The sequence below is a fragment of the Vidua chalybeata genome, chromosome 5, assembly GCF_026979565.1.
Source record: "Vidua chalybeata isolate OUT-0048 chromosome 5, bVidCha1 merged haplotype, whole genome shotgun sequence".
Taxonomy (NCBI): Eukaryota; Metazoa; Chordata; class Aves; order Passeriformes; family Viduidae; genus Vidua; species Vidua chalybeata.
In genome coordinates, this window is record NC_071534.1 from 46,050,478 (window position 1) to 46,067,164 (window position 16,687).

General features: G+C 34.6%; 1 protein-coding gene across 13 annotated transcripts in view; it reads right to left on the reverse strand.

Annotated features, from left to right (window-relative positions):
- The window catches only part of IMMP2L (inner mitochondrial membrane peptidase subunit 2), a 419,562-nt gene that overhangs the window by 400,405 nt on the left and 2,470 nt on the right, over positions 1–16,687 (reverse strand). For all 13 annotated transcript variants that reach the window (XR_008430811.1, XR_008430803.1, XR_008430804.1 and 10 more), the window contains exons 2-3: positions 10,195–10,332; positions 3,021–3,124 (exon numbers count right to left, since the gene is read on the reverse strand). Coding sequence is in view for 3 of the 13 variants with exons in the window: in XM_053942039.1 (XP_053798014.1) it covers positions 3,021–3,124; positions 10,195–10,329 (239 nt within the window). In the remaining 10 variants the exon portion in view is untranslated. The remainder of the gene's footprint in view (positions 1–3,020; positions 3,125–10,194; positions 10,333–16,687) is intronic.

The window sequence follows — 16,687 nt, forward strand, 5'->3', positions numbered from 1 at the left end:
AACTAAAAATACAACACATTTTTTTATTTTTTAAATCCATTTAGGAGATAGAAAGGTAGTACTCTGGAACACAGAGTAACTGAAATTACTTCATTTATTTAAAAATTATTCCTGTTTTGATTTTCAGTGTATTAAGTCCCAGTAATATAGCAGTACCTAAATTAGGCATTGAGTGAGCGATCAAGTTAAGAACCAGAACATTTTGTTTAGTTATGAATCAACTTAAAATTGTGAGTTCAAGAGTTACAGCATATAATATTGAGCTCTCCTAATTCTGGTAACAATAAAAATTAGTTCAAGCTAAAGGGAAAATATAATCTAAAGGCTGAGGTAAGATATAACTATCTGTAAAACACTAAATGGCACTAAACTGCAATTAAAGAAATAATTTTTTACTACCAACTTATGTCCATTGGTTTTACCTGATTCTAATTTAATATTTTTAAAGACTAACGCCATTTAAAATATTTTGTCTAAAACAAGGTAAATGCACATTTGTTCATACAGTGGCTAATTTGACAGCTATGATTGAGATGAGTGATTCACCTACATCAGATACAGAGACTGAGATGACAGAGAGACATGCAGTCTTCATTCAGTACCTTTACCAAGTCCTTGAGTACTTGGGTGTTCTTTTGTAATCAAAGTGATAAAATAAATACATATATGTGTATATATATATATATATATATATATATATATATGTTTATCAAGAACTAGATTGGAAAATAGAGGAAAAACTTTTGGATCTGCAAGCAGTATCAGAATCATGACCACAGGCTCACTGGTTCTCTTCTGAGGCATCCCGGTTCACCAAGACTTACTCACCTCTTTGCTTTCTTCATACCATCAGAGATACCATCCAGAAGGATGGCTGCTGTTTCTACCACAATTCCTAAAGGGATTGTTGAGATCCCAACTAGCAAAGTCCATTGTAAGTAGAAGGTCAATAGCCAAAGCTTGGAGCAAAGACATGAGTTTGAATGGCCCTGGTCATGCTGCCGTGAAGGAGAATGTTGCTTCAGCTCTTGTTCTGCAAAAGACCACCCTTCCTCAACTTCTAAACTATCTTCAGCTACAACTTGGCAAAGAGGAGACAGTGGACAAATGTAAAGCAGCCAACAAGGATACAAAACAAAGGTTTACATATCCATTTGCCTATCTCAGTCACACCAACACTTTTTCAACTGCATTTCTGAGAGGATCAGTAAAGGAGCACCTGATGGGACATTGGTCTTCCTCGTTCATGCCTTACCTAAATCAGGTTCTGAGGACCAGCAAGTGAAATTCATGCATATATGTGAGTTATAGAAATAATAAGTAAACAATCAAAATGAAAAAGATAAAAGTATTAACCAATTTACACAACAGAAACATTGTATAGCAAAATTAAGCCTCAAAAACTGACTAGCACAAAATCACATCCAGATACTATACCCTGCAAGACTTTATCACACAATTAAAAACTTAACAATACAATAAGGAAGCAGGTCAAAACTGCTTCTAAAAAACCTGTATCATGAGGTACTTAAAATTTGTTACTGAAAATGTAAACATTGAATGATATTTTATACTAAAACTATCCAAGAAATTGTTTTTCATTTGTTCAACTTCCTTTGTATTTATCTTAAAGTACTTTTGGAATACTCTGATCTGATTATCTAGTGGACTTCCCAAAGACTGAGAAAAGCTTCTGTACAATGCGTGAATACAACTTTTTCTATGTGGATCTACATAAACTCCAAGATTAGGGAAAAGCTTCCAAACATACAAAAACCTCCACAGCATTTAAAATACTAGTTTTCATACTCAAACATACAGCAAAGTGAAAATAACCAATGCAGATGGCTCAGAGAGAATCACAAACGTTCACGGAGTATAACAAGAATGAAACTGCTAATTTTGTTTTCTGATGAGAGAACCTTCTCATTTTCTGTTCAGTCTATTAATTACTAATCAGTTATACTGACTCTTTTAAACAATCACCAGAGCATGACTTGGGCAGAGGGATGCACACAGAGGCAGAATCACATTTTACAGCAATCATTAAGTGACCTGAAATTAACGTCCTTTTGCAGTAGTATCTGTAGCAAATATGAATAAATTCATATTTGTAGCTAGACTATTTACAGAAAATTTTACATGACAGAAAATGAGACAGATCACAGTGCTAATTTTAAGTGTCTAGCAAAAGAAGAGAATTGTCTTACAAATTACCACTACAGTGAAGAAGTAGGCAAAAAATGGGACAATTAGAAAAGATATATGACAAAAAGGCAGGCAGATAATATGGCTTCTAAAGACATTTTTGTTACAATTTACATATTGTGCATTTCACTTACAAAACTAAAACCTTAAGCTTAAACTCTCCAAGCATATAATATGAGTATGTATTATATCCCTGAGTCAGTTATGAGCACTTTGACATTGTATTTCTATATTATATTAAGGCTGAAATGGAGTTTCTGTCCTCTGTTAGTCTTGAGTATTTTCTACAGCAAAACACTGCCACCTTTTGGCTTGATACATAGACCTTCCAATTTTAAATATAGAACTCTATATTTTGCTCCATTTGTCCTTTATGGAGGTGGTTGAATCCTTGAGATCTTATCTAAAATTTTATTCAGTAGACATACTTCACCAGAAAGAAAAGCATACAGTACTAGTCAATAAGGAAATTTTTTCTCAGAAGTACATAGCCAAGCAACTTAAAATAATACTACTTTAAACCACATAATGTTTTATCTATTTTCTATCTCACAACTCTTTGTTCTTGGCAGTTTTGGTACACATATACACTGCATCACGTGATATGTTGCATTTCATTCCTTTCAAGTAAAAATTTGATAATGCATTCTTTGAACACCTGAGTTTTTAAAGCAGATGATAGAAATAACAATAATGCATTATTTAAAATGTTAGGTTCCTTGCTCATGTATATACCTACATTATTGTAGATGAAACACCGATAGTTCAACATCTACATAAGCATGTATTGAAATGTATGCAAAATTACTTACACCAGTGACACAATGTCCCCACGTTGTACATCGTAATTCCTAATACTCCAGTGGTTCAAGAGTACTACATCAGATGCTTGTCTTCCCCCAGGATTCAAAGAAGGCTGAGAGAATGGGATAAAAATAGATCTACATTTAGATCTACATTTCCTTTATCAATCTTCCACCTAATTATCTTTCCAACAACAGGTGAAACCTATTAAAATTGGTAAAAAACATGTCCACTTACTGTAAGAGGCCAAGAATCTTTGTATTACAGGAAACACATTTGAAATACACATCTTTATTAAATGATACGTTAAATATCATTAATTTATGACAAACTCTAGTTCACATCTTTCAATGCACTACTGCATGCAAATCAGATTACATAGGATACATAGTTATGGCAAACTTGATGAAAGAAGGGATTGCTGTTACTGCTTACCATTTAATATTAAAATCAAAGGAGAACCAAGTACACTAATTCCCAGGAAAAAAAACAAACAAGCTTTTTGCAGACATCTTACTATTTATAAAAGCATAATGCACTAAAAATGAAATATGTACTTGTAGCAATACTAATTTCAGCATCCTTTGCAAAGGAGAAAAACAAACTCTACCTATAGCACATACTGACACTGGCAATAAATGTGGGCCTTCCACAATATGACACAAAAGGGTATTAATCAAAATAATCAACTAATTAATGCATCGTTAGGAGATACATCAAATCCCCCAAAATTATTTTGTGTGATATGATACAAAACCAGGGTACCTGATCAATGCTGCCTCTGAGTTAACTCTTGGGAAAGGGCAGAGGAAGGAAGAAGCCCACCACAGTACTGTCTTTATTTATGTTTGCAAGGCTTACTTCAAAACAGAGACACAGAGATTCCTTTTACTAGACAGAAATAATTTAGAAGTATTCCAGTCTGAAGTTTTCTAATAGTTTATTTCTCAGAAAGCTGTCTTCAAAGAAAATTACAGTATCTTCCAAGCTGGCCAATAGAATCGCTAATGTATATTCTAGAGTTAGGTGAAAATGCAATAGAGCACAGAGTGTTGAAATTAGGCTACCCCTCCTTTGTATGGAAACTGCAATATTAGCTAAAGATTTTGTTGTTGCTGCTGCTGTTGTAGAAAAAGCACTTAGACTATAACTTGAACCACCACATAAACCACTGGACTTTCACTGCTGATATTCCCCTCTCCAAACTGATGGTATCTTCGAAGAGTAGACCAACAGGGGGACTGAAATTAACTCTTCTCAACCCTAGCAATTACAGTGTCAAATTTCATTCTATTGTTATTCAGTAAACTTTGCTTTCAAATAAAATGGCTATTTAATATTTATTTTTAACTTCAGAAACAATTTAGAAGCACTGGTTTCTTTTTATTACAGTATCTTCATTCATCATTGCTAAACAGATTGGTTGACAAAGACATACTTCAAGTGGGATTTGTGAAAAATTAGTTTTTCAAGGTGCAAGAGGAAGTCATGTGGTAGGGTCCTCAGTAGGTGTAATTCACATGAACAGTAAGCAATATGCTAGATCAAAAGAATAAACATGGTAGGGAGAAGGGGAGGGATATGACATTATATGTTTAGTTAAAAAGCAAATGAGGCTAGTTACATTTTGGGCTGCAGGCAAATTTCCAGTAGGTAAATCAGGGGATCAAAGCAGATCACTTTAACATCCATAGAGATATGGTCTGAGTCTAAGCTATAAATATATTAATACTCATTGCTGTTTTATTTACTAGACACAATGCACTGCAAGAACCAGGTAAATGAAAGCCAGGAGCTAATTAGAAGTTATTTTATTAGAAGTTCTTAATCAAGATTTCCAGAATTATTTATCACCTTTACAGCATTTTCCACCAAAGGATCAAATATTTACATACAAGTGACTTACATAAAAACTCACAAACAATACAGTCATATTCACTTTGCCAAATGCAGGTACATAGGGGCCAGAAGTTTCCAACACCACTAAGTATAAGGCCAATCTTACAAAGCAGGAATCATATATATGACACATTCTCACAAAGCAAACTCCTCAGTACTCAAAGGCATCTGCCTTAAAAGGCCAAAAGAGGAGGATGAAACAAATAGAAACCGTAAAACCATTGTTCCAAAAGATATTGTATCTCACTTAGAAATACTTAGATACTTAGAAAATATCTAAATAAGTGTTAACTCACTTCTTGTATCAAATAAACTTACATCAACTACATCTTACAGAGAAATACACCAGGTAGTTACAGTATTGCCCTAGTTGCACTATCTCAGTTGAAGTTGACTCCTATTTTCTTCTGCATTTAAACAAAGGAAATACCTTAGAATTTAAATACATTTAGATATTGCATAAGTTTGTTTATTTTTTTTTTAACTTAAAGAACTCTAAATGCATTTTTAACAATACCTGACCTCATTTTGACATACAGAGTGGATATTCAACTCATTATACATTAGAATTGTGTTCGAGATAAATACAATGGTGTATGCTTTTTTCTTCTCTCTCACAAAAAAACTGACAAACGTGCAGACAATAATACTATTTTGTCAGAAGAAACTGAAGGAAAACTAGGAGATAACTATTCATTTACATCAACAATCACTATTGGCTATTAAAAAAAATAAAAGGCTAAATAATCCCTCAGCAAGCCTTTCTCTATTGTAAATAACACTAATTGAGATTCTACAACAAACAAGTATAGAAACAATACAACTTATTCCTCATGATATTTTAACTAGTAGTAAGGTTTCAAGTCTAGCAAAATCAAAATACAACTTCTGCAAAAGGAGTCAACAAACAGGGTCACAAGGGCTTTTCATAAGAAACAAAATGACGCAGAGGTTTCTTCCTTCTAGTCTGAAGCATTATAACTTCTTTGCTCAAGTTTTTGGTATAGAAGCCTGCTAAAAATAAGGCACACAGGTCTTAATTTAAACTGTGGTGCAGAAGCCACAAGACACTACTCTTTGCAATTACTAACTAATCTAATGCTAAAAGCATGCAAATTGAGATCCCCAGCCATATGATGAAGCCTCATAGGACATGAGGTTCCATAAGTAGGAGGGTAAAAACATGCCCTTTTGCTATAAATAATGATGAACTTGATAGTTGTTATGCTGCTAGTGAAGGTCACAACTTATTTGCTTGTAGCTTGGGGAACACAAAGAATATTCACATGAGCTTACAGGCTTAGGTACAGTAATCCTAATAATAAAATTAGGAGAAACTGCCACAGAATAACTACAACTGCTATTATGCATAATGGAACAGAACATTCAATAACGTTTGCTGCAGAAACATGAGTGCTTCATCAGAGATCGCTGCTCAGGCCACTTCCTATAATCCTTGGTATTGAACTGTTTGCAATAGAACTTGCATATAAAGCTGCATATACACTGTCATTTTCTACCCTATTTGAAAACAGTCCATTTGATTCAATGAATTTACAAATTTATATATTCATGAGGGGCTCCTTTTCCACATCTTTATATATGAAGAGTCCATAATACCAAGCAAGCAATGAAACTCAATAAAAAAATAACATAAAGATGTCCATATAACAACAAACATTTTTAAGTATACAGCCACACTACAAGAAGTCACATAAAAAAATCTGCAACAGTCAATTAAGAAATCTTACTACTAGCTATTTTTGTCACTTACGTTTAATATTGTAAACAGATTACAACTCACTAGAAACACACTATTAGTAGAATGCTAGATGAGCACATCAATCTAAAATCCTAAGCAACAAAACTACCTCATGTGATGATTAAAAAACCCAGTAAATTTGGAAATAAAAGAGAAAGTAATGAAGCTATTCAAACTGTTAAAATTATAAACTGCAATAGTTCACAGTTATTCCCTATAGGTTAGAGTTAATACACAGACACTGAAGTCAGCACAAGCGAAATTACGACAGGTGGCTGAAAGCACTGAAAAATACAAAATCAGCTGGAGACAATACAATGCATGAAGTCTGTCTTAATTGGTTAGGTCAGAAATTTTTATTTTCATTAGAAGCTTTATTCCTATGCATACCAGGGTGTCAAAAAGTATTCCCATCATCAGTAACTATGAAGCAGCAGTAAGGCTGGTCCAGAACAAAAGGAGAAAGTGTAGGGGGAGAGAAAGCGCACAGCAGAGAACAGGAGTAGGAGAGCAAGCATGACACAGAGAAATTTATTTTTGCTTCTTGTCAAAAACTTTTAATTTCAGGCTCAGCAGGAGCCAGAATTATGAGTACACAAAGACAGACAGACATTTTAGAAGTCTATTACAAACAGATTCTTGGGAATCTTACCATGATATCAAATTGAGACAATAAGGTATCCCTGGAAGCATGTGATTGAAGGATACAATTTGACTGAACTTCAGCCTTCTTCATACCTATGGCTTTCAGATATATTTGACATAGATCACTCTTCCAAAGAACACAGACAGAATTGCAACATGACCAGTACTCCCTCAAGCTACTCTGAAAGAGAGGTATATATTCCTTATAATTGTGTCCCTGTCAGACTTGCTTAGATGTCTAATAAATCTTGGCAAGGAAATTAGTATCTTATTAAAAGCACTAGGACTTTTTTTTCAATCTGAAAAATGGCCATATGCATAGAAGTCTAAAACAAACTACTATTTCAGTTCTGTTTCAGAATAAAACCAGAGAGTTTTGCAGATACTGAGATGTCAGTAAAATTCTAAATGTCAGCTTTCAAGCTATCTATTTTTCAATCAACAGTGGGAATGTTTAGTTAACAGATACAGCAAGGGAAAAGCTTCAGTTTTAATAATCCAGTGAATATATATTGCTTTCCTTTTGTCAGGTTGAAAAAATCTAAGCAAATAACTGTATTGTGTAGCATCCCATGAACTCCCTGCTCTCAGTCAATTCCCAAGTCCTCTGTTTTGGCAACGGCAGTGACCAACCACCATGGAGCAGTCCTCCTGGGAGGAAAAGACAGACTCCCCCGTGGACTTCCCCTGGTTTCTCCTTTCCCTGTTCCCTCATTGGTTGGATACCCCTGGTGGCTGTGCCCTGCCCAGCCCTTAGCTCTGTCCCCCAACCCTTCCCCTTCTTAAGCTGTCTGCACCACATGGTGGTCCCCTCTTTCTCACTGGGTTCCCTTCAGTTTCATCTGACCTCGCTGGAATAAAACCTTGCAAAAAGAGCCTTTCTTGCTTCTGTCCCTGAGCCAGCTGCTGTGAGTGTGGTGTGGGGATCTGACTGCCTGAATGTTTACCAAACCTCCTTTTCTACAGGAGAGGTTTGTTGGCAACAGATATTAGGCAGCAGCTCCCACCATCCATCTCCTGCATTTTTAGTCTTGTTTTTCAAATCTTCCATGGATAAACCACAGTCAACTGTGCTCTTCAAGTGAATAGCAAAGCAACACTCCAAAACAATATCAGAGCACTCTCAAACACTTGGGACTGACTTGAAAGAAAACATAAAACTGAGGTACTAACCAGAGGGGCACAACAGACTTGTGGAGAGGGAAATCTAAGAAATTTCTTTCCAGCTACTGAAGCAAAACTATTAAGCACTAATAGATGTCAAAACACTACATCAGAGGCAGAAAAAGATCAAACAATAAATGGTAATGTGGCATGCTAAAAAAACCCAACACCTCAAAATTTAAATGCTCATGTCACACATAGTAGCAAAAAAAAACCCCAAAAACCCGAAAGGCAGAAAGCCAGAAACAGAAAATCCAACATGAATCTGCATCTTAAAACATTCCATGTGGCTCTAGATTTGCAATAGAGGCAAAAAACGGGAAGATGGAAAACAGAGTTTTACTCATCTGGTTAATTTTGTACTTCTCTAGATACTGTGCTATATATTTTAATTTCTCCTGCCTGAATATAGTAAAAAGATAACAAAACAGGTTTTTTTTCACAGTTTTCCCTTCCTCTCCTTTTTTAGTGCAAATTTCTGGCTCTGCAATTGCAAGCCCTGAGATTGTTCTCTCACTGGTCATCAATGATATTCAGAAAAGCACCTATGAAAAGGGTAATAATAACTTATGTTACACCTAGCTTTTGGCCTTGGATTGTAGAATTACTGGAGTAAGATTATTTTATTTTCATCCCTGCTCTTGATGTGAGAGCTGCCTGCTGACAGGCAGAATTCTACAATTCTTGACAGAGTTTAAACATCAGATTACAGACTGCCACAAAAGACACAATGCCAACTTGCCATTCCCTCCTCCCCACCACATGCTTTTTAGAACATTAAATATGAATCAGCCAAGTGCAGGATCAAGCCTAAGTTTTCTAGCCCATGTGTAAATTCTGCATAATTCAAACTCCAGCAGCTGGTCTTGATTGCTGTGAAACCACTCTTCAAGGTTCTGAGCTTATTAAGAAAATCAGAAAAGAGCTTGACATCCAAGAATCAAATCCTTACTCTTTATTAATTGGAATGTTGCAACACTGGAACAAAATGCATCATACTTATCAGTGGTGATGCATACCAACGTGCATATGATTTAAAATGCAAAGTAATAACATGGAAATTTTCTATCTACATTAAAATATAGCTTTTTCAAGACCAAATAAAAGGTGAAAAAAAATTTGTGTTCATGAGTATGTATTTATCATCTAAATGTTACACATTCTATTTATATTTACTTGCTTATGCTGTATAAACATTCAATATAACCAAAGTAAAACCAGTGAACTGATACCTATTTCCTGATAAACATAGGCAATTATAGTAGGTTCATGCCACTTTCAGTATCCTTCCCTGCAATTGTGCCATATATGTGTTCAATAGTAAGAACAAGTATAGCAAGAAACAGTTTAACCATACAGTTACTATAATGTAGCTACTAAAAATTAATAAAGACTCTTTGTGAGTCCTCAATTCAATCCCAAGAGACAAAATATATTGCTCCACATATTTCTAAATGTCTAGGACTATATCAAAACAATCTATCAGTATTTCTCCATATATTTTGTTTTTACTGACACAGAATTTTGGGAAGTTTTCTTCTCAAAATCTTTTCTTTCACATCACAAAATATTTAACAAAATTGAAACTAAACTATTCCATGCTAGAACACCATTTAATAGCAATTGAGAAAATGATTCTTTTTCCCCTTGCTATTATCAGTGGAGAGACACCTTTTAATTTCCTGACAGACAAAAGATATTTCCAGCAATACCTGCATTGATGCTCCTTCCACCCTTGCAACACAGGCAACTCTATCCAGAAAAGTCACAGTTACAGGAACGGCAACAAAGAAACCTTTAAAAAAGGCTTTAATGTATCTCCTTCCCAAACCCTGAGCCTGTGCCATAATCTGAAAAACATAAAGGAAAGAAAAAGGTCATTACAGAAAAAATTTGGCCTAACATCAACATGTAGCAATTCAACACAGAATAATTAAGAATAAATTTATTATCTGTTAGAGGTGAAAAAAAAAAAAAAAAGAAAGTGTGCACACAAGAATGGAAAAAACCCCAAAACAACAAACCAGAAATCTTCATCAGATTTTAAATGTCTATTCTACAGAACAGAGCTTGATACTTCACATTTACCCTTTAGCTAATTTGAACATTTCTTGTGATCCTGTGCTAGCAGAAGTACTTGATAAAAATGATTCAAGGTGTCAGGTAAGCAAAAAGCAAAGTGATGCAACCAGACAAAATTTAATAATGCATTTTGGAAAAAAGAAGCATTGCAAATAATTTTCTCTGCATACACTGGTATTTATTCATTTTTCACCCCCAAAGGTGGAGTGTGTTAAGCAAAGGAAAGCTATTTACAACACATCACCTTTTCTTTATTAAATACTTTCACAAATGAAAATACACAAATGCACACTGGTTGTAACTGCAAACATGAAATCAATTCAAATTGTCACATATATCATAGGGACGCACCATAACATGATGACTCCTTGTTCACCACTCCATTGCAAAGTTAAAAGCATGCTGGCAGACTAGGCAGTTACGTAATGACACACGGGATGATTCCACTCCAACTCCATGTATTATACTATCTCTCATCTCTTTATTTAGCCCTGAACCACTGAACATGCTTGGAAAATACCTACAAAGTGTACTGAAACACCAGCTGTTTGCTTGTATTAGTCACACCTCTGAAAAGCAAGCTGAATATCCAGGTACTGCTGCATAGACCCAAGCCTAATTTACATAACTGCAGTTTTAGTATAAGAAATGCTGTCTTTCACCTATTGGCAACTCCCTTTTCAACTGCTGCTTCCACCTAATAAATCCCTGGTAGATCAGCTTGTGTTTCTATCCAAGAATACAGAGTTATTTTTCAATTAAAATAATGAAAAGCGTAAATATATGCAGTTTCATTCAATCCTCTTACAAAGTACTTAAAATTGCACAATATAATCCTTTTTTCTTTGTTGAATTTTCAGAAACATGTAAGTGATTAACTATTTGTATGCAGAATATAAATTGATATCACTCTGATTAAATAGTACTGAAGGTAATATTTCTGTCACAGAAAGGGCTTCTTAATTCCAAAAAACCATAAAACTTAGAGGAGAAAACTCAGTTCTACAAAGTAAGCCATGTGCATATTTGTCACTAGAATTCTTTATAGATATTAACAGCTTTGCAATGACAAGATCTGTCTTCTGAGACTATTACATCTGACATTCACCTTCAAAAGTTTTTAATTATTTTTTTTTAACTGGAAACATTTCATCATCTCTAACTTGCTCATAAGTTTAAATTTTCACACTGCTTATAATTCAGTTATTTTCTTTCTGAACATTTCATGAAAATATTTTTAATTTGCATCAACCACTTTTACAAATAATTTGAAATATGTTGTGAAACAGAACAAAAACCTCAGCATTTCAAGACGAAAGCTATAAGGATTTACTCTCAGCTTATCATTTAAGAACTGGTTATTAGATTCAATCCACCAAAAGAGACTATTGCCTCAATCAGCAGAACTTTACCTTTGGAAAATATGCCACAAAAAATCAGGGTTTTGTCCACCTTCTGACTATATTATTGCCTACAGCTTAATACCCTTCTTTCAGCCTATTTACTTGAACTTTGTGTCTTGAATTTTGTGGCTGGAACTCTACTTCTCTGCTATGAGGTCTGGCATCTCAGACCTCCTTCCCTGAATAGCAATGTCAGCCACAAAACCCCATCTCAAGACCTTACCCACAAATATATTCACCATGTTCTCTAGAGTAACTTGAGCAGGAAAACATTGTCTGACACATGCATCACAATATGGCTCATTTAAGAATGGTTTTTAAAAATTCAGAAATCAAACAACTTTACTTCTCTTAAAATTCCTCACAGTCAAACATCTTTTTCATTAATAATGAAATATGAATATTCATCCCATTGTTTTTACTAAATCCATGGACAGATCTTGTTACAAACTTCTTGCAGAAGTCCCATGCTAGTATCTACAGAAAAATCCAGCATCTGAAGAGAAGTAATTGGTCAGACAATCCACAGGAGACCAACTATATGCTTCCTAGAACTACAAGCTTATTAATAGGGATGGAGAATCTAGCAGTTAGGTTAAAACTGCTAAGACAAAATGCTTCATTCTCAGTACAGCACTTGGACAAGGCAACACCAGCAGTATTAAGCAGCTGTGGACAACACTGGAAATTAAAGTCTTGCTTTGGTGCATTACATGGCACAATATAAAAAAAAACATGAGGGCAAAAGCACCAGCAGCACCCCTACAAACAAACAATTTGCAAAGCCACCAAAACCAACAACAGCTCATGTGCTGAAGGACTTCTCTACTTGTCCTGAATTTTCTCCTCTCCTCCCCTCTCCTCCTGGTAACAGATCAAACCACTGGTTTCATCTTCCCTGTACACCAAAATGATGCATCCTTCATTTATAATGATGAGCTACATTCTAAACTTTTCCTGGTTCCCCACCTCCCACAGCAAAGGACACCTTTTCCCCATAACACAAACTGAGGCGGTCAGCAGAAGCCTTTCTTCCCAAAAGACAGCAAACATTTGCACACACATTTCAAGAAGAAATTATTTAAAAGAAGATTAGTTAAGAAAAACAAATTATTTATTCAAGAAGAATTATTTAAAAACAATCCATCTATAACCTTAAGTCCTTTCATATAGTGAAACATTTTCAACACATAGGCAAATTACTACATGTCGATATCTGACTTAACAGTGCACACATTTTTGCCACGTCTGTTTCAAAAACTTTCCCCTCTAAAAAGCACAGACAAGTAAATGCACATGCAGAGTTCCCATGCAACTGTTGACAAAATAGTTCATCACCTAACTGCCAGTAAGTGGGAAGTTTCCCCTCACTCTTTCAAGTTGTCTTGCACTGCCACAGGGGAAGGGTTGGAACACAGGCAGCAGCAAGGCAGTTTGCAGCATTACCTTCTACCAGTAACTGGACATGTGAATGGATAATCCTCAACTGATAAATACTGCTGGATTAAAATGTGCAGTGTTATTACCTTTTCTTAAACTTTGATGGTCGTAGTAGAAAAGAAGGGGAAAAAGTAATGATAAGCATTTACTGCAGTCACAAGATTTAGGGTGGTAAAGGTAGACACAAAAACAACCCTTAAAAGAAAAAAAATCTGGTTAGAGGTTTTTTTTTTTTAAAAAAAAAAAAAAAAAAAAAAAAAAAAAAAAAAAAAAACAAGATAGCCATCACTCCTGAAGATAATATTCTGCTCTTAGAGATTTCTAAAACATCTGTAGATTTTAAAAGCATCATGTTTCTGGAGTGAAATTCTGAAGTACAGTGCGGTGTCTGGGTTATGATGACAAGTTTAAATGCATGTCAGTGAGGCAAGCAAAGTATTGTTTGCTGAAAAAAATAATTTTCCTAACAGATATTTCTGGATCTCTGCCAAATTTGACACCTTGAATAAGATCAACAAATCACAACACTTAAAAGATGTGGGAAAAAAAAAAAGAAACAAAACCAAATAAAAAAAAAAAAAAAACTGAATAAAATACTTCAGAGATGCATATGCTTTTCAGCACCTGGAAGTTACACTTGGTTTTGGGGAAAAAAAATTCCACAGAATAATTCAGTAGAACTGACAAACTTCAAACCAACAACCTTGAAAACTTGTTTGAAATGGAAACACAGACAAGAAAAATCCAAGATCAAAAATGCTAGCATATAGCAGGTCAAAGCATTAAGAATTTCACATTGTGCAGCTCAGAGATTAAGGCAGATGGAGCACAGCATTATCCAGACTGAAGTATTTGGTGCACAAAAGGTCCAGGGACTATAATGAGCCTCTCGTGGGTACTACAACATATGGAGCAGAGATGCTATTTAGATAGCTCTCTATGTATAAAATGTTTATTTTTTCTTACACTTGCCTGCACATTAGAAGACACTGTTTATCACACAGCCTACAGAAAATCATCAAGTAATTCAGAAAGCCCCAGGTTACAATATATTTGCAAACCTAGGTACTTAAAAATTACCCACAGAAGTATGATAGGAAAAATAGCTGTAAAAACAAGGCATTAGCAGTCATGCGCAAAGGAATTAGAATGGCCCCTGATGTGCTTCTACAAGATGATGTGAGGGAACAGGAAGGAGGGAATTACAACCTATTTGTAAAACAACTACCCCACCAAGACTGCTAAATTAGTGTGAAATTACCTGTTTGATCTCGTTCAGGAATTAGTAACTATATGATATATAGTTCAAGAATCCATTGAAACAACCAATTTCTCTGTCAATCAAAATATGCATTTTTCTATAAACCAATGACACCACACTAGAATTCAAGATATATGGTTTGAAAATAAAGAAGACTTTCATAACAAAAAATTCTACAACACTTGAATAAGCCAAATTTTATTATGTCCTATAAAACCTAAAACTGAGGACAAAAGCTCTTGTTTTAAGACTAGTCGAACTTAAAGAAGATGAGGTTACACCTGGCTTAACAACCATGATTAACAGGATACCGTTCAGTATAAGAATTTATGTGATCTTTTTAACACATTCTTCTTCTACAGTCTTTCATGATACAAGGCCAGAGCTAAATACTGCCATGCAGCCTGAGCCTAATTTCCCACTTTAGTTTTACATTTCCATAACTTTTATATTATAGTGATTACTGTAAGGGTACAAGTATGCAGAGTTTTTAGTAGGTTGATTTAATTCACATATATTTATCCAAGTACAGGCTTGGACATGATGGTGATGAATGACACAGAAGAATCAAAATAGTCTAGTCCATAAGTTTTCAGTTAAAATAATCAATATAGATCAGTGCATTTAAGTTTTCATTTAAAAATCCTATCTGGTTCCAAAAGGAGCTCTCACTTATCCTTCAATAAAGCCAACTCTATCCTGGTATTATTCCACTATAGTGGTAACATGTCTATTCAATTAATGTATTTATACTCTGCACAGGTTTTACTCATCCTATTCCTCCATCATATTACTCTCCCTCTCTGCCCTAGCATACAGACATAAAAGAACACCCCTCTGTTTTGAGCTTGGAAATATCTCAGGTCATGGAAACAATTGTTGTGTTACTGAAGAAGAAAATAATAACCTAATCTGCAGTTTCAGCAACTGCACACGTATGCTCTGCTTTTCTTTTTTCTTGTCTCTAAATTAGTCTTTTTGTTCTGACACCCAGATGTTTTGCTTGCTCCAAATACAAAGCAGCAAATTTTGTTAGTTTCAACTCCATTTTCTTATGCCTTTGCTTGAATTCAAGCAATTACAATTTCCATGTAATAGCTCCCAGCCCTATGAAATACGTATAATTTTTTCCAGTATACCACAGTTAAGAAAAACAATAATAAAAATCAATTTTTCTAATCTTCTCAGTGCAGTAACATACAGAGAAGTTCCCAGAAGCAGACAAAACCAGATCAACCATAATGAGCTTGCAGCTCACAAACCAAATAGAAAAGTTTAAGCCACAACAATCATCAACATAGACAGTCACAGAATTATTGCTGGGGAAAAAAAATCAGTTTAATGTGGAACTGATTCTTCTTTTAATATAATATTACTATATCCCAACACTGGGATCTATGTCATGTACAAAGGCTTAGTTGATATATTGGCTGTATCTGGAAAGCAATTCATATTGCTTATTCTTAGAAATTAATTTTGTGTTTCAAGTACACAAATTTTAGCCTAATGGACAACCTTGTATTTCTAAACAAAACATTTCACTCTTCAAATATAAGCAAAACTAGAAGAAAATACAGCTGTAGACCAAAGTTATTCTCAGCAATCAAATTAACAATTAGTTTAGGATGGCAAGTAATCAGCCATTCCTCAGCTCTGACAAGTTATTCAGGATTCCATTTTATATACACAAGCATCAAGAAAAGGAATTACAATTAAAAAACATTAATAATTGTTACAAATCATACTTTTTCCCAGCACTTAAAACTTCAGATGTAATAAAATATCTTCCAAGTACTATCACACAGGTGATTGGCAGAGTACCAGTTCTTCTAACATACAAGTTACAATATTTGGGTTCATTCATGTTCCTGCACCTTCAAAGAAACTAAAGATCATTAATATATACCATAGATAAAGGAAAGTACTGAATTACATCAATTTTTGGAACTCACTTAAGAGAGCAACATAATACATGTTCAGCTTCTTACAATTGAAAGTTCTCTGTTGCTTTCTGCCTAA